This window comes from Zalophus californianus, chromosome 4, assembly GCF_009762305.2.
Source record: "Zalophus californianus isolate mZalCal1 chromosome 4, mZalCal1.pri.v2, whole genome shotgun sequence".
Classification (NCBI taxonomy): domain Eukaryota; kingdom Metazoa; phylum Chordata; class Mammalia; order Carnivora; family Otariidae; genus Zalophus; species Zalophus californianus.
Genome location: NC_045598.1, coordinates 17,532,014 through 17,549,946, shown reverse-complemented (window position 1 = coordinate 17,549,946; position 17,933 = coordinate 17,532,014). Strand labels below are relative to the sequence as shown.

At 47.9% G+C, this 17,933-nt stretch overlaps 1 protein-coding gene across 1 annotated transcript; it reads right to left on the bottom strand.

The window, feature by feature from the left end:
* On the bottom strand, positions 1–10,864 carry LOC113912438 (elongation factor 1-alpha-like). The gene is made up of 7 exons (XM_027575522.2): positions 10,721–10,864; positions 7,666–7,845; positions 7,271–7,567; positions 3,541–3,691; positions 3,198–3,454; positions 1,617–1,851; positions 1–119 (listed from the first exon to the last, which is right to left on the bottom strand). Exons 1-7 carry the CDS (start codon positions 10,862–10,864, stop codon positions 1–3), a joined length of 1,383 nt encoding a protein of 460 aa, XP_027431323.1.
* Positions 10,865–17,933: the final 7,069 nt, after the last annotated feature.

The following is a 17,933-nucleotide window of genomic DNA, read 5'->3' as shown; positions in this document are numbered from 1 at the left end:
TCACTTCCTGGCCGCTTTCATGGCCGACTTGGTGACTTTGCCACCAGTCGTTTTTTTCTCCACAGCCTTGATGACCCCAACAGCCACCGTCTGCCTCATGTCACGCACAGCGAAGCGACCTAGGACACAGGACATGAAGAAACAAGTGGAGAATGGTACCACAGGGCACAAGCTATAGGACACTGGCACAGGAGGTCAAATAAGTGATAGTCTGAATTATACATAGGAGTGCATTTAATTATCTCAACAACCCAAAGTAGATCTCACTCTATTTTACAGTTGGGGAAACTGGGGCAAAGAAGTAGAAGGTCACTTTGCTGTGATGGTTGAAAACCCAGAAAGTCTCACACCAGCACTTATATTCTTAGCCGCTGGACTGTCCTACTTCCATAAGTAAAGGTCACAGGGAAAACTTTGTTTTTGGTGCATCCACCACCCTACCATACATACTAATGCTCCCAGCCTCCAAGCAATTAGCACCTTCTCTGTGCCCATTACAACAACCCGTAGGATAGATCTCATTTACATTCAACTGTGCATCCGGCAATTGCTTCTCCAGGGGGCTCTTGAATGCTCCTCTGACTTCAAATTGTGGAGGGCAAGGCTTTGGCATCTGGCTTCAAACTCACAGTATTTTTGGCAGAGGTAGAAAGAACTAAACCAGCTTTGCAAGATTCATGTGGCAACATCTGGAGCCCACCTCTAAAATTAGCCTTTTGAAGGTGGGGGGATGGGTTAGCCTGGTGATGGGTATTAAAGAGGGCACGTACTGAATGGAGGAATGGAGCACTGGGTGTTATACACAAACAATGAATCATGGAACACTACATCAAAAACTAAAGATGTAATGTATGGTGATTAACATAACAATAAAAAATAAATAAAACTAGCCTTTTGAAATTCACCCTCCTCCCCATTAACTGGGAGGCACTGAGGGCAAGAACCTGTTTGTTTATAAATATCTATCATCTAGCACAGAGCAAGCACTATATAAAAATGCCTACTCCCTATATTTGAGGTCAGAACTTCTAGGTTAATTGTTCAAACCTAGCCACGCAGAATATACTTGGGGAAATCTAAGAAACAGACTCCTAGGCTGCAGCCTTGATCAGGTGAATCTATCAGGGTCTGAGCCTCTGGGTTTAATAGGGTCCATCAGTGGTTCTGATTATCCACCAGGTTTGAAAACCACTGCACTGAAGAATAAGAAGGAAAAAGAAAATCCCTGCTAATCTCTGTTTATTCACCTCCTCTAAATCAGGGTTTCTCAAATTGATGTGCATCCCGATTACCTGTGGATCTTGTTAAACTGAAGATTTGAGTTCAGCAGGTCTGGATGGAGCCTGAGGTTCTCCACTTCTAACCACTTCCCAGGGGATGCCCATGCTGCTGGTCCATGGACCACACTTTGAGTAACAAGGCTCTAAAATGGCCCTGCCTTGCTGTGTGACACTAGGCAAGCTACTTTCCTTTTGGGGGGCCCTTCTAACCTGGAACTCCAGTCCTTCTGACCAGGTTCTGCAATCTGGTTTGGGTGTGACCCGTTGGAACACTGGCTCCCTGGAGCCAGGAGGAGGAAGGGGCAGCTCCAGGAGCCAAGTGCTATCGGGACTTACCGAGGGGCGGGTACTCTGAGAAGCTTTCCACACACAGGGGCTTTCGTGGAATCATCTGAATGATGGCTGAGTCCCCAGACTTCAGGGCTTTGGGATTGTCTTCCAGCTTCTTGCCTGAGCGCCGGTCAATCTTCTCCCTGAGGTCTGCAAACTTGCAGGCAATGTGGGCCGTGTGGCAGTCCAGGACTGGTGAGTAGCCAGTGGCAATGCTGCCAGGGTGGTTGAGAATGATTACCTGGAACCCAGGGTGGGATGGGAGCGGGGGAAGGCATTAGCCTAGAGGCCTGGAGGATTCCAGAGGAGGTAGCCCTAACCAACTAAGGGGTCAAGCACCTTGGACACACTTACTTACTTATTTACTTATATCTTATTTATTTGTCAGAGAGAGAGAGAGAGAGAGCGCATAAGCAGGGGAAGTGGCAGGCAGAGGGAGAATCAGGCTCCTTGCTGAGCAGGGAGCCTGACTCGGGACTTAATCCCAGGACCCTGGGATCATGACCTGAGCTGAAGGCAGATGCTCAACCGACTGAGCCACCCAGGCATCCCACCTTGGACACACTTTAAATTATAGTGAGCATTTGAACATTTATAGAGTATACCAAGTTCTGTGCTAAGCATATCTCATGCATTCCAATTTCATTTTCATAGCAGAGAGCCTGGATAATTTACCCATGATGAAATAGCAGGGAAGTGGCAGAGCTAGGGATGAGTGATACTAAAACCTACACACATACATGTTATTTATGTACTACTTTTCCCTGCCACTTAGAAAAATGCATTACAATAGCAGCTAACTAACTTGTTAGATGACCTGTTGGCCCCAGGTCAGCTGTTTTACATATCATCACCTCGTGTAATGCTCCCAAGCTCACTGCGAGGTAGTGCAAGCCTCCACCTGCAGAAGTAAGAATGTGCCAGACGTTGCATTCAGAACAGCCTCCACATTCTAACTCTGGGCTGAAGAAACACCTGAGAGCTCTAACATACAGATTCCCAGCTTCCACCCATGTCTACTGAATCGTTCCGCAGAACCACTGGGAAAAATGTTAGAAATCTGCATTTTTTTCTAAGATTTTTTTTTTATTTATTCATTTGAGACAGAGAGAGAGAGTGAGAGAGAGAGAGAGCATGAGCAGGGGGAGGTGCAGAGGGAGAGGGAGAAGCAGGCTCTCTGCTGAGCAGGGAGCCGGGTGTGGGACTCGATCCCAGGACCCTGGGATCATGACCTGAGCTGAAGGCAGAGGCTTAACCATCTGAGCCACCCAGGTGCCCCAGGAATCTGCATTTTTGAAATGCTTCCCAGGTGATTCTAATCCACCGGGTTTGAAAACAACTGCTTTAAGACCATACTGTGGAAACTAAGAAGACCATTGAACTGCATTGTTTTGTTCAAGGGCAAAGTAGCAAATAAGGTACAGTCAGGATTCTAACCCGGACAGTCTGACTCTACCTACACTGCTGGTCAAGAGCCCAGCATAGAGCATATGCTCAGTGCCCACTTCCTGAATGACCCAGTGAACCATTCTGCTTGTAGGACAGTATGGCTGTCTCAGAAGACTTCCCTTAAATGGGCCTCCTCACCTGGGAGACGAAGCTTGCCACTTCTAAGGGCGGGTCATTCTTGCTGTCTCCCGCCACGTAGCCCCTCCTGATGTCCTTCACCGACACATTCTTCACATTGAAGCCCACATTGTCTCCAGGCAGGGCCTCAGCCAGGGCTTCGTGGTGCATCTCTACAGACTTGACCTCTGCGGTGATGTTGCAGGGGGCAAAGGTCACCACCATGCTTGGCTTGAGGAAGCCTGTTTCCACCCGGCCCACAGGCACGGTGCCGATGCCTGGGGGGACAGAGCAAACAGAGTGGTCAGCGGGCAGCCTTCAGTGAGCCCCTGACCCTAACCACCCCCACATAGCACATGCTCACCCCCAATCTTGTATACATCCTGCAGAGGCAGCCGCAGGGGCTTGTCCGTAGGGCGGGCAGGGGGCATGATGGAGTCCAGTGCTTCTAGCAGTGTCATGCCCACCATGTTTCCTTCCTTCCTGGTGATCTTCCAGCCTTTAAACCAGGACATCTGGAAAAGCCACCAAATGTGCAGCTTGCTTAGGCTCAAGGGAGCCTGTCCCAGGTGCCAACCTGGATTTAACATGGCACCTCAAGCAATTTTTTAATGCATTCTGAGCCTCAGCTTCCTCATCTGTAAAACAGATATCACCACCTACTTTGCAGGCTCAAGTAAAGACACAAAAGACCGCACACGGTCCACCAAGCACAATGTTTGACACGTACTACACACCCACTAAATGGTGGCCATTTCTCTAAATCTTGTAGGTGTTGCCCCTCACTTGAGCCAATATTTTTAGGAGGCAGAGATTCCTTGAATCTGATTAGCTCTTAGGTCTTATTCCATCTGCTCATTACACAGGAGGAGCAGAGAAAACATGCGGCACAGTTAAGTAAGCATCAGGAATGAGAATGAAAACAAGACTCAAATACTCTAACACTTATACCTTCCTAAAGACTAGATGTTCCCCAACATCTTAGGCAAGGAAGGGCAGCATTATTGAGCATAAGGCTTTCTAGAAGGATAACCTTAAGGATGATAGTGCATTGTATACCTGCCTTTTTTTTTTTAAGATTTTATTTATTTATTTGACAGAGAGAGAGAGAGAGAGAGACAGCAAGAGAGGGAACACAAGCAGGGGGAGAGGGAGAGGGAAAGGGAGAAGCAGGCTTCCCGCCGAGCAGGGAGCCCGATGCGGGGCTCGATCCCAGGACCCTGGGATCATGACCTGAGCCGAAGGCAGACGCTTAATGACTGAGCCACCCAGGCGCCCCTGTATACATGCCTTTTAAGTAGATACTATATTTACTTCTCTAAAAACCTTAGCCAAAGCTCATCAAAGACATCATCTTTGCCTTCAGAGATGTATCAGTTAACTGGAATTCCAGTTGGCTCCTTTCTGTGGGCCAACTTCCCACTCAAACACCAGCCTCATTGGTAAAGATAAGCTCTTCTATTAGTTTGATGAACTTAGCAACTAATTTGTCTCTGTGCCAACTCAGAGGCCTGAATAAGCCTATGAGATCAGTATCATCCCCATCTTGAAAATGGGGAAACTGAGGTCTCCGATGTCACAGGTATTTCTTGAGAGCAAAGGCTAAACCCTAAATCTCTCTAGTCCACTGAGTGCATGCTTTGTTCTTTTAGCATCTAGAACATACTAGATATGGGGCACCTGGGTGACTCAGTCTGTTAAGCATCTGCCTTTGGCTCAGGTCATGATCCCAGGGTCCAGGGATCAAGCCCCACATTGGGCTCCCTGCTCATCAGGGAACCTGCTTCTCCCTCTCCTTCTGCCTGCCCCTCTGCCTACTTGTGTGCGTGCATGCTCTCTCTCTCTGTCAAATGAATAAAATATTTTAGAACATCTTAGATGCCTAATAAATAACCAGAGGGACAGGAGAATGAAATCCCCTTATTTCACTAGCTGAACTCTGTGGTAATACTTGGGAAATGGGGAAATGGGCAAAGCTTCAGGTTTCTGTTCTACTGTCATTTTAGAAGAGACCCCCTTCACCACCCAATATAGAGTAACACTCTCATATCATGCCTCCCTCAGCCTTATGTTTTTCTTAGCACTTGTCATCATCCACTATATTACCACTACCCCCAGGAGACCATAGTGTTAGGAGCAGGGTTGCCTATCATTTGCTACCACACCCTCAGCACCAAGGACAGTGCCCAGCACGCAAATACTGAAGTACCATCCAAAGGAACACACTGCCCAGTGGTAGCTCTAATCTTTCCCAAGGACAATTGGGCAATATGTGTCAGAAGACTCCAAGACAATGCCTACCCTTTGTTTCACTAGGAGCTTATTCTAATTAAATTAATGAGGACATATGCAAGGATTTATTTAGCAAGATGCTTATGGCAATTTTTAATAAAACTAGAAACAGTATTCTTAGAAGCTGGTGACCTTGGGCTATTAGCTACACTGTGTCCAAGTTTTCTTATTTTACATGGGAATAAAATGTCTTCTTCATGAGGTTCTGTGCATGTAAAGTATTTAGTCTGGTGTCTGGCACATAGTAATTTCTCAATACCATTTTTACTTAATAACAGATATGGCTACACAATCTAATGTACCTCTGTGATCTACGATATAAAACACCCACTAAGTATTCAACATGTTTAAATGGCAAAGGAAATTTTAAAAATAAAGAGTTTTATAGAAAATTATGTACAGGGGCGCCTGGGTGGCTCAGTTGGTTAAGCGACTGCCTTCGGCTCAGGTCATGGTCCTGGAGTCCCGGGATCGAGTCCCACATTGGGCTCCCTGCTCAGCAGGGAGTCTGCTTCTCCCTCTGACCCTCTTCCCTCTCGTGCTCTCTAGCTCTCATTCTCTCTCTCTCAAATAAATAAAATCTTTAAAAAAATAAAATAAAAAATAAAAATAAATTTTAAAAAAAGAAAATTATGTACAGTTTGAGTCCAGCTGTGAATATCTAGAAAGAACTACATGAAAACTAGGTTATCTATCTATAAGCCATGAAGTTTATGCTTCATATCTGCATGAAAGGCTCATTGTAAAAATGTTAGGTATTACTTTTATAATCAGAAAAAGATTATGCTATGTACATGTGGAAGAAAAGGCTAAGAATCCTCAAGTCAGTTATGGAAAAGTTAGGCTTCAGGCAATAAAGTAGTAAGGGATGGCAGTTAGCATTTGAGCACCAACTGTATGCATGAAGCGATGCCCCTGTGGAGTCTCTCATTTAATTCTCACAGTCCCATGAAGTAAGTCCTAATGCCCAGAGTATTAATTCCTCTCTTACCTCTTTACTGTGGGCAAGGGAGAAAGCGGGGGCTTGACCCCAGGTCTGATGCCAGAGAACTAGACCTCCTTTGTAGGGAGACACTCATTTAAGAATTTTAAACCCTGCTAGATTCTGGGATCCATGAGCGCAGTGACTATATCTTAGACCCATTTATATTGCCCCCACACTTCCTAACCTGCCTAGAGAGGTAGCTTAGATGCTGTGAGCATGGACTAGTCTGCCGGCACTGCTCAACAGAACTTTCTGCAATGATGGAAACATTCTGTAACTTCACTGTCCAATATGGTAGCCACATGCGGTTGTGGGACACTTGAAACGTAGCTAATACAACTAAGGAACTGAAATTATTTCATTTGACTTAAATTATTAAAGTTAATAGGCAGGGCGTCTGGGTGGCTCAGTTGGTTAAGCGTCTGCCTTCGGCTCAGGGCATGATTCCAGGGTCCTGGGATCAAGCCCCTCATCGGGCTCCCTACTCAGTGGGGAGTCTGCTTCTCCCTCTCCTTCTGCCCCTCCCCTCCCTTCCCCTGCTTGTGTTCTCTCTCTCTCACTCTTTCAAATAAATAAATAAAATCTAAAAAAAATAAATAAATAACCACATGTAACTAAATGCTACATTGCACAATGCAACTCTTTGCTTACTAGTTGTGTAGTCTTGAATAACCTCTGTTCATCTGTAAAATGGGGATCATTCACAGTGATTGGCCCATAAGCATGCTGTAAATCCTGGGTATTATATTCTCGAAGAAGCTCAAAGATTTGAGTGGGAATGTTGCATTTAATTAGCCCCATCCCAGTCAGTTCTCACCTTGGTGCTGGGTTCTATCATGTTGTCCCCATGCCAGCCTGAGATGGGCACAAAGGCGACAGCCTCAGGGTTGTAACCGATCTTCTTGATATAGGCCTTCACCTCCTTGCTGATCTCCTCAAAGCGTGCGCTACTGTAAGGAGGCTCCGTGATGTCCATCTTATTGACCGCCACAATGAGCTGCTTCACACCCAGTGTATAGGCCAGCAGTACATGCTCACGGGTCTGCCCATTCTTGGAGATGCCAGACTCAAACTCACCTACACCACTGGCCACAATCAGCACAGCGCAGTCTGCCTGGCCCAAGTGACAGACGGAAGAAGGCCCAACTCAGACTTGGCCTGGGACACCCACTGCCCACCCCCGAAGCAGAGCCAAGATGACTCTGGTGGTACCTGTGAGGTCCCTGTGATCATGTTCTTGATGAAGTCACGGTGACCTGGGGCATCAATGATGGTGATATAATATTTTTTCGTCTCAAACTTCCACAGGGAGATGTCAATGGTGATGCCCCGTTCCCGTTCTGCCTTCAGCTTGTCCAGCACCCAGGCATACTTGAAGGAGCCTTTGCCCACCTGGGCCGGGAGAAGGAGGGAAAGCCCCAGGGTCACCCCTATTTCCAAAGCTGCCCATCAACCAGGAAGGAAGTTCCAAAAGGAGTTGAGAGTCAGAGGGAGGGTAACAGGGCAGTGTATGGAGAGACCTTTGAATTTTTCAAACAACATAATTTATTACTTGTATAATTAAGTTTTTCTTTCAGCGCTGGTTTGGGAGTCAGAGTGACCCAGGGCCAAATGACAAAGTGCCTAGGCAGGCATGTGGACCTGGCACAGGGTCAGCAAGCCCTCAAATCAGTAATAGCGAACACATAAGTAATGCTGACCTTGAACTTGGTGCTGTTTCAAGCACTTAACATGGGTTATCTCATTTACTCTCACAACGACTTAGTGGAGTATTATCCTCATCTTGCAGATGAAGTAACAGAGAAGTTAACTGACTAGCCCAAGATCATAGGATTAATAAACAGCAGAGTCAGGATTTGAATCAAAAAGCATCAGACTCAAGTTCAAACTTTTAGCTGCTACCCTGTGTTAAATGGTATCTATGACTGATAATTACCCTTGGCAGCCTGGGGAAGTTGAGCTGATTTCAGCACTGGTAAAAAGGTGACCAAGTCGGTAGCATATTCAAGTTAACATCCTGGTCTAGGGTATACTCTACCACTTGCCAGTTCACGGGTCCTGAGCATATGTTCATTTCAGCTCTAATTAGAGGGCAGAGTGAAGAAAAGGAAAGACCAGAGACCAGGTGGCTTCCTCAAGAAAACTGACTAGTTTACTAAAAGACAGAAATAGAGCCCAGGTGTCCTAACTTTCGCTACTGTAGGAACTTCTATTTTATGAAGTCCATTATAGTTTAGAATATTCATTAGATAAGTAGCTATCAAAGTGTGGTCCAGAGACCCTGATACCGTTTAGAGTTTGCACGGTCAAAACTGTTTTTATAATGCTAAGACATTATTTGCCTTTTCCCTCCCTCGTTTTCTCATCATTGTACAGTGGTGCTTTCTAGAGGCTACATGACAAGTGAAATTGCAACAGGTTGATTGCAGAAGCAGATGAGAACCCAGCTGTCTTCTATTAAGCCAGACATTAAAGATATCGGCAAAAATGTCACCCTTTCAAGATTCTTTGTTTTGGAAAATAGTTATTTTTCACACACAAAAAGTGTGATATTTACATTAATATATAAGGAGTATATTACTATTATTTTTAAGTGAGTTAAGCATTTTTAAACCTCAGTTTTAATTTTGAATATCATGAATACATAGATCTAATTTACATAAACAAACTCATTGGGGTACCTTTAAGAATTCAAAGGGTTCCTGAGACCAGAAAGTTTGAGAACCACTCCATCAGATCATTGGTTTTTCCATAACCTTCTTGGCTCTGCTTCCACCGTATTGGCTATGGACCAGTTTCTTTCTCATAGTTTTAAAGCTTTACTTGGCACCCCTTGCCACATAAGTGCCCCCACAACAATTCTGACTATACCTGAGGAAGCCAAGATGAGAATAGCTGATGGCATTGATCTATGACCTGTTGCTTTCTCTTCTCCATCCTATTTCTGTCTCTGCAGCAGCTGGTTCTACAGACTATTCCTGTCTTGTCCGATGCTTCTTCAAGTCTCAGGTTTTCTACTCACCTCCTTGGCTCTCCCTTCTCATTCCCCTGCCTGGGCTCTTGCTTCACCCATCCTGGGGCTCTGTCCCTCACCCCTTCCAGCTCACTCCCGTGGCTTAGTCCCCAATCCGGGCTTCCATCTTGAGCTCCAGACTTCACTATTCAGCTGCCCTCCTGGATATGAGCACAGAAAGCCCTGTGGACACCTCAAATTTCACACATCTAGAGCAGACCTGTTTGGACTCCAGATCAGCTCTGCCTCTGGTATTCCCTGACCTTCCAGTTTCCAAAGCTGGAAACTTGGGGGCCACCCTCAACTCTTCTTCCTCCCTTACCCCCTTCCCTACAGCTAACTCCTAAGTTCTGAGGATTCCCCACCTCCACGTCCCTGGATTCCACCCATTACTCTCCATGCCTGCTGCTGCTGCCTGAGCCCAGGCTACCATCCTTGCTCCCATGGTCAAGAGCAACAACCTCCCGACCAGCTTTCTAGCCCCTAGCATTGGGCCCTTCGGGCTGTTCTCCCCATGCTGTAGCCAGTGTGCTCTTCCTAAAAAGATCTTGCCTGATTCCTATCATTCCTATGCCTGAAATCCTTTAGTCATTGCAGGGAAAGTGACCAGACTCTTTAGCAGGGCACTCAAGGCCTATGTCCCCTGTCCTACCAGGCAACGACCCTCCATCTCAGGCACTCTACACCTGCTGTTTCAATCTCCTGTGGCTCACGGACACCTGCCCCATTTCCTCAAGGCTCAGAGAAGATCCCTTCCTTTGGGAATCCTTCAAGGCTTCTTAGGACATGTTCATTGTTCGTGACCTGGGATCCTACAGCACCCATGCTGTTACCGAGCTTACTATGTGACAGAAGGGTGTGTGACAAGGAGTTTCTGGGGGGCAAGGCTTGCTTGAACCTACCATGGTATCCACGGGACTACCTTAAGGTCCCTGGTAGATGCGTGACAAATCCTTTCCCCTCTTCTAAATGGCAGCTTTAGCTCCTGAGATACGGCATGGCATCTGTGCCCCACTGGGATTTAAACCTTGGCCCCCATCCTCAGGCAAGCTGTTTAACCCTTCAGAGCCTCATTTGTCTCACCTGGAAAATGACAGCCACCACCTGCCTGACATCATTGAGAGGGAAAGCACCTACCAGCCCAGCAGGTGCTCAGCGGAAGTGAGCAGTCTCCTCCCCGGCAATGAGGTATCCCTCCCCGGGAAACCACGGCTAGGAAGGAGGGGCAGGGAGCCTCAGATAGAGCAGCCTCACCTCTGAGGCCTCCTTCTCAAACCTGTCGATGGTCCTCTTGTCAATGCCGCCACATTTGTAGATGAGATGCCCTGTCGTGGTGGACTTGCCCGAATCCACATGGCCGATGACCACAATGTTGATGTGGGTCTTCTCTTTGCCCATGCTGGGAGCTGCTCAGAGAGAGGACAGGTATGCTCAGGGCATAAATTGGCCATCTGCTGTCCCGAACCCCTCTTCCTTGGGACTGGTCCAGCCCAACCAGCAGAGGGTGAGGCAGGAGAGGAAAACAGTTGGCCAGGAGGGGGCGGGGCTCTCCAACACCTCACACCTGAGGATGCTCTGATCTCTCCCCGAGCCAGAGGATGTGCCTACCTCCAGAGCCAGGAGAAGCCCCTCTGAACCTCCTCACACCTAGAACAGACCAACCAGGCACTGGGCCCCACCCCCTTTTACAAACACCTTCTCCAGCCCGCCCCTCAAATCCCTTGTTCTTATTGGCCCGCTGGTCCTGGGATGTATGGGAAAAACACAGTACCCATCTCACCGGGGGTGGGCTCTCCCTCTCCAGGTTGGGAGGAAGATGAGCCTGCTGCCCACCAAAAGGAGGCTCCTCTGGGCTTTGAGGTGCTGATTGATACGCCCTTCCCACCACCCCTAGTACCAGGCTGGGCACTAGGAGGTAGCCCAAGGGTCAAAGGTGGGCCTGGGGTGGGAGGTGGTCCCCGGACTTGCTGTCCCTGGGTATTCAGGCCTGTGTGTTTGTGGGAGGAGGATGTACAGGAAAGGGTGAGGAGAGAAGGAGCAAGGGGGTGGGAGCTCTGGCGTTTCACGTAAGTGCCTCCTGGTCCTTTCTGGGCCTCACAAACCACATGGATTTATCCCTGTCTCCAGCCGCCTGCATCAGCCTGACCCGTGGCAAACCATGAGGTTGGTGAATGAAGCAGAATGACTGCTGCTGCCTACAGGGCTTGACTCCTGTACGCACTATCACCTTTATGCCACTGCTAACTACCTGAGCGCTGAGGGGACTGAGGCTCAGGAGCTGGACCGCTGGGGAGAAAGTAGTGGGACTCAAGCTGTCTGACCCCAGAGTCTCCACCAGAGCCCAGCGCTGCCTCCCAGTGAACTCACGCTCGAAGGAAGGGATGTGAGTCCGACCCTGCTCATTTCTGGGGTCCCAGCCTCCAGCCCTGGCTTGCTGAATGAATGTTTAGGGTAGGACCTGGGAAGAAGATGAGCGTGGGGAAGGGGGGGCAGTCTCCCACACGGAAGGGCTGGCCCCAGAATTGAGGACAAGCTACTGGACTGTAGTCTGAGGCTAGTACACTGCTGGCAGCCTCCAGAGGTTCTGGAAGCATCTGCACATCAGTTCCTGAGGACCAGGCTCTGTGCCTGGAGACCAGTTAGATGCAGGGAAAGGTGGCGGAAAGAATAGGCTTCTGAGAAGGCTGACCTAATCAGATCGGAGTCCTGGCTATGCCGCTCTCACTCAGTGGTCCTTGAGCCCCTCCGGGCCTGGGGTGGCCACCAACTTCTTGGTGTTGTGGTGATTCAAGGAGATAAGCCCCCTCCCTCATAAATCTTGATGGTACTGATAATTGGTCCTCTAAAGAACTTATGACAAAGTGGAAACACACGGGGGCGCTCTAACCACAAACCACAGGTTAACATGTTCTTAGAACCTGGGCAGTTGGCAGCTGGGGACAGCTGGAGGGCTATTATCACAGAACTGTGCTGATCGCACCTACCAACTCTGGCCCTTCCTCTTCCAATACAGAAGCACTCCCTTAGCACTCTCCCTCTGCCCCCACTAACCCCTTCCTTATACCCCTGCCTTTAGAACCCTAGTGACTCTGTGGGGTCTCTAGACTCTGGTTGTCCCTCAGACCTGGCTTCTGAGTGCCCTTCCATGCATTGGGAACCATCCTCTGGCTAGGGGAGAGATCAGAGCATCCTCAGGTGTGAGGTGTTGGAGAGCCCCCCCCCCCCCCCCGGCCAACTGTTTTCCTCTCCTGCCTCACCCTCTGCTGGTTGGGCAGGACCAGTCCCTTATCACCCATCCCCGGACGTTCAGTGCCTGCTTCTGTGTATCTGTGGAGCATTGGGAAGGAAACTGGTTTTGGGATCCAAAGACCAGGTGAGTCAGCTCTGCCACTTCATGGCTTGCTCCCCCTTCCTCCACCTCCTCTTCATTCTCACTGGGCCTGACTTGCTCTCTCTCTTCTTGCAGGACAGAGGGGAGCTTCCTCCCCACACCAGCCAGTCTGCAGAAGCCCCACAAGTGTGTATAGTCCAATGCACGGAAGGGCACTCAGGAGCCAGGTCTGAGGGACAACCAGAGTCTAGAGACCCCCACAGAGTCACCAGGGTTTTAAAGGCAGGGGTATAATGAAGGGGTGAGTGGGGGCAGAGGGAGAGTGCTAAGGGATCCTGAGCCATGTAAAGAGACAGCCCAGGGGCACCTGGGTGGCTCAGTCATTAGGCGTCTGCCTTCTGCTCGGGTCATGATCCCAGGGTCCTGGGATCGAGCCCCGCATCGGGCTCCCTGCTCAGCGGGAAGCCTGCTTCTCCCTCTCCCACTCCCCCTGCTTGTGTTCCCTCTCTCACTGTGTCTCTCTCTGTCAAATAAATAAATAAAATCTTAAAAAAATAAAAGAGACCGCCCAGAAGAAGGCTTTGGAGCCAGAGACACCTGAGTGTGAATCCTGGCCTCAACACTTAACAGGTGGGCAATTTGGAGCAAGTTGGTTGCCCTCTCTGAGCCTCATGCAAAATGGAGATAATAATCTCTGCTCACATATACTGAGCACCTATCACGTGCCAGGTACTGTGCTGAGCCGTTTACATGCAGTTTTCCATTTGCCCCTAGAAAACACCCTCTGAGGTAGGTAGTAATATTAATAACAGATAAAGAAATGAGGGCAAAGTTCTTTGTCCAAGAACACACAGGTCTTAAAGGGTGGAGGCATGATTGGCCCAGCCATTCTGAGAACACTCAAAATTATTATTTCACAAGGTTGTTGGGAGATTAAATGGTATGATTTACAGCTGTTAATTATTTTAACCTGTTTGATAGGCAAAACGGAGAGAGCTTAAAGCAATTTTGTTTTACATTTCCGTAATTACCAAATACTTTTACAAAGTCATAGTTTTCTCCATATATCTTCTTGCCATGAATTCTGTTTTTATCTTTTGATTCTTTAGCTACTGGGGATTTGATGTCTACTCCTTTCCTGAGCAACCAGAAGTCTTCAAGCTGTAGGACTATCCTGTCCAATATGGTAGTCACTCCCCACATGTGGTGACGTAAATTTAGACTAATTAAACTTAAGTAAAATCTAAAGTTCAGTTCCTCAACTACAACAGCCACATGTGATTGGGCCATGGTGCCAGGAGCTCTGGTTCCAGCTCTGTCACCTTGGCCAGACTTCCTCAGAAAAACACATACCTCTGGACCTCATTCCTTCTCTATAAAATGCGGGCAGAGGTTAAACGAGGTAACGCGTGAAGGTCTTTTAAGGTCTGACCTTCTGGGGTCGGTTCTGGGAGCTCTGGATTCCATTTCTGGTCACGTCTCCCCTAATCCTTCTGAAAACTCAAGCTTCTCAGCTGGCTCTGCTATAAAGAGGGGTTTGGGTGAACTCATTGGCCCTCTCTCTGGCTGTTACTTACTGTGTATTTCTTAAGGGACAGCATCTGATTGGACGTGGCCAAATCTGGGCCAGTCAAAGTCTCCCTAACCAGGTCCTGGTTTGGGGATTTAGGGTCAGTTAGTGAGTCTCTGCATGTGGTAGAGACAGTAACGGGGAGAAGTAGTTGGTGGTGGCCACAGTGGTGGAGAAAGCCAGTCTAGAGGGAGATAGGGAGACAGGGAGAGGGAATCAGAGCAGACCTTCAGGGAGAAACAGGGAAAAAGATCCCCATTTCAAGCTCTTGGAATCTTTGAGACACCACTGAGTCTTTGTAATAAATTCTCCCCACTTCCTTCTTTTCTATTAAGCTCCAGTTAATTTCTCTTGCTTGTCACCAAAGGCTCCTAACCCGTGTGGGTTAAGGTAAAGGGGCTTGGTTTATTGTTGTTCTGAAAAGTTGAGTGAGTTTTCAGCTGAAAGAAAGAGAAAGCTAAACAAGGACACCTCCCGCCCTGTGCCTTATATGGATTACTTTATCTAATCTTCACAAAAACCCTTGAGAGGTAATGCTTTCCCCATTTCAGAGGGAATTGAGACACAGAGAGGTTAAGGGACTCATGCAAGGACACACAGCTGGTCAGTGGCAGAGATCTGGTGCATCAGGGCTTGGTGAGATGACAAGTGGGGTCTTATCTGCATAAGCACAGCTGGTGAGTGGGGAGGTTTCCTGGGTGGGGACCCACTTGGCCCAGAGAGTAAAGAAAGCCAGAAAGATCATATGAGGTGTGACTCAGTTTTTCTGGCTACAAAGAACACAGCGACATTTCTACAGTTTGAAGTGGGGAACGGTGGATTGGAGAGGAAGATCCTCTAAAATAAAAACACTTGTATTCTCAGGATCTTTTGTTTTCCACCTTCTTAAGATTTGTCTTATAAAAAGCCTTCCCAGAATGAGTGAAAATTATTCCTCTCTTCACTCCGTGGAAAGCGTTAGAGGGGGTAGAAGAGGGAAAATCAGTCCCCAAATCTGTTCTGGAATCCAGATGTTTACTTTGTAGTTCCATCACCTTCATATACAAAGATCAGTTATAAAACAGTAAAAAGAGGCCCTACCAACACACAAATAGGCAAATAGCCAATAAACCAAGAAAGAATATCCAACATTTTGAGGAATGAAAGAAAAGCACATTGAAGCAACGTACCATTTTTTACCTTTCAGGTTTTCAAGCAAAAAAAAAAAAACAATTATAAAAAACATTGTTGGAGAAGATACGGAAAAATGGTCACTTTCATACTTCGTCGATGGGAGTTTTAGTCAACGTATACTTTCTACAGGGCATTTTGAAAATCTGAATCCAAAGCCTTAAAATATGCATTCTTTTTATTCAGTTTAATTCTAGGTATTTATCAAAAGGAGGTACAATTATGGGGGGTTTCTTTCTAGAATTATTTATAACAACGAAAGGGTCTCTGGTATGGGCTGAGGCTGCCAGGGCGCTGCGGACACTCACAGGGTTTAGGGCAGCTGCGATATATCAACTGAAGGAGAAATATTTCCACAGTTTACCAGTTGTACCATCATACTGCCTACCTGTAATGCTGGTTTTAAAAACTAAAAAACAAATTTAAGTAATCTCTATGCCTGCCGTGGGGCTTGAGTCACAACCCCGAGGTCAACAGTCACAGACTCGAGGGTTGCTGGAGGGGTGGGGGGTGGGGGGATGGGGTAACTGGGTGACGGGCATTAAGGAGGTCACGTGAGGTACTGAGCACTGGGTGTTATATGCAACTGATGAACCACTGAACTCTACCGCTGAAACTAGTAATATACTATATGTTAATCAATTTAAGTAAATTTTACGTTTAAATAAAATAAATTTAGGCAAAATAAAATTTAAAAAAAGAGAGACACAGGCTCTACTGACTGAGCCAGCCAGGTGCCCTTAAAACAATTTTGTAAAGATTTTATTTATTTATTTATTTATTTGAGAAAGAGAGAGAGAGGGGGGACAAGTAAGAGGAGAAGCAGAGCGAGAGGGACAAGCAGACTCCGTGCTGAGCTCAGAGCCCAACTCAGGGCTCCATCTCAGGACCCTGAGACCATGACCTGAGCCGATATCAAGGGTTGGGTGCTTGGGGCGCCTGGGTGGCTCAGTCGTTGAGCGTCTGCCTTCGGCTTAGGTCATGATCCCAGGGTCCTGGGATCAAGCCCCACATCGGGCTCCCTGCTCCGCGGGAAGCCTGCTTCTCCCTCTCCCACTCCCCCTGCTTGTGTTCCCTCCCTCGCTGTGTCTCTCTCTGTCAAATAAATAAAATCTTTAAAAAAAAAAAAGCAGTCATAGGGGCGCCTGGGTGACTCAATCGTTAAGCGTCTGTCTTCGGCTCAGGTCATGGTCCCAGGGTCCTGGGATCGAGCCCCGCATCGGGCTCCCCCCCTCGGCGGGAAGCCTGCTTCTCCCTCTCCCACTCCCCCTGCTTGTGTTCCCTCTCTCGCTGGGTCTCTCTCTGTCAAATAAATAAAATCTTTAAAGAAAAAAAGAGAGTTGGATGCTCAAATGACAGGTGCCCCCCTAAAAATTTTTTTAAAGGTTGTTTCTGCTTCCTCATAAAGTTGGAGCTGGGAGCTGGGAGTTTTGTTTCTCACTCTTCTGGTTGAGCACAGGTCCTGGGGCAAGATTATGTCATTACTCTGATGGGAAATGGAATGTATGTGTGTTCTCAGGTTTTTAGCACGTCTTAGTTTCAATTTCCAATATGGTAAATACTGAAAGAAATAACCCACATAAACAAAAGATCTGTAGGGGCTTCAATAATGCTTAAGAGTGTACAGGGTTCCCAAAAGTTTGAGAACTGCTAATCCCAACAGGTGGACGTCAGGGTCATTTTCAAGGTAAAAGAAGGGGGGCATGTGGATTGCCCAGGGTCACCGACTAATGAAGAGCGAAGCCTGGATGCAAATCCAGGATCTGAGTCCTCTCTTTCCCACGACTTGCCAGGGAGACCCTCTTTCAATACAGTGTGATGTCTGGTGTGTGTATATCTTCTGGTGGGGACCCAGGCGCCTTCTCAGCAGCAACCAGCACCTGGCCCGGGGCCCCACCCTACCCGGGAGAGCAATGGATGTTTGCTGACCCAGTAAATGAATGTCCCATTCCAGAAAGACACAGTTGAAAAATTCTCCCTGGGAGGAGGGTGAATGCAAAGTTAACCGAACTCTCCTTGCACCCTCGGCCCTTCTCCTTTGGCCCTGTTCTTTGGCCTCAAGCTTTCTGAAAGGGCTGCCAGGGACAAGAAGCTGTGGGAGCAGCAGATGCTGGGGAATACGGTCCTGTCCCTAGGAGCTCCTGAACAACAGGCAAGAGAAGCCCAAATTATGCAGTGACATGAGTAACAAGTGCAACCGACAAAAGAGGGAGCCTGGAGGGGGTGTGGGGGCAGGGAAGAGGGGCCCCACCTTGACTGTGCAGGGGTGGGGGCTGTCAGGGATGTTTCATTTCCAAGCTGGGGTTGAAAAAGGAACAGGCGTTGGCCAGCTGAGGAGGTAGAGAGGACAGTCCCCAGGTAGAAGAGCGTGTGGAAGAGCCAGGGGACAGAGAGCC

Coding starts and splice junctions, on each gene's coding strand:
- LOC113912438 (XM_027575522.2), bottom strand. CDS start 10,864: ATGGGCAAAGAGAAGACCCACATCAACATTGTGGTCATCGGCCATGTG. Junction 3,692..7,270: donor TGATAGAACCCAGCACCAAG/GTGAGAACTGAC, acceptor TGGCTTTTCCAG/ATGTCCTGGTTTAAAGGCTG. Junction 120..1,616: donor CTCAGAGTACCCGCCCCTCG/GTAAGTCCCGAT, acceptor CCTGTGTCCTAG/GTCGCTTCGCTGTGCGTGAC.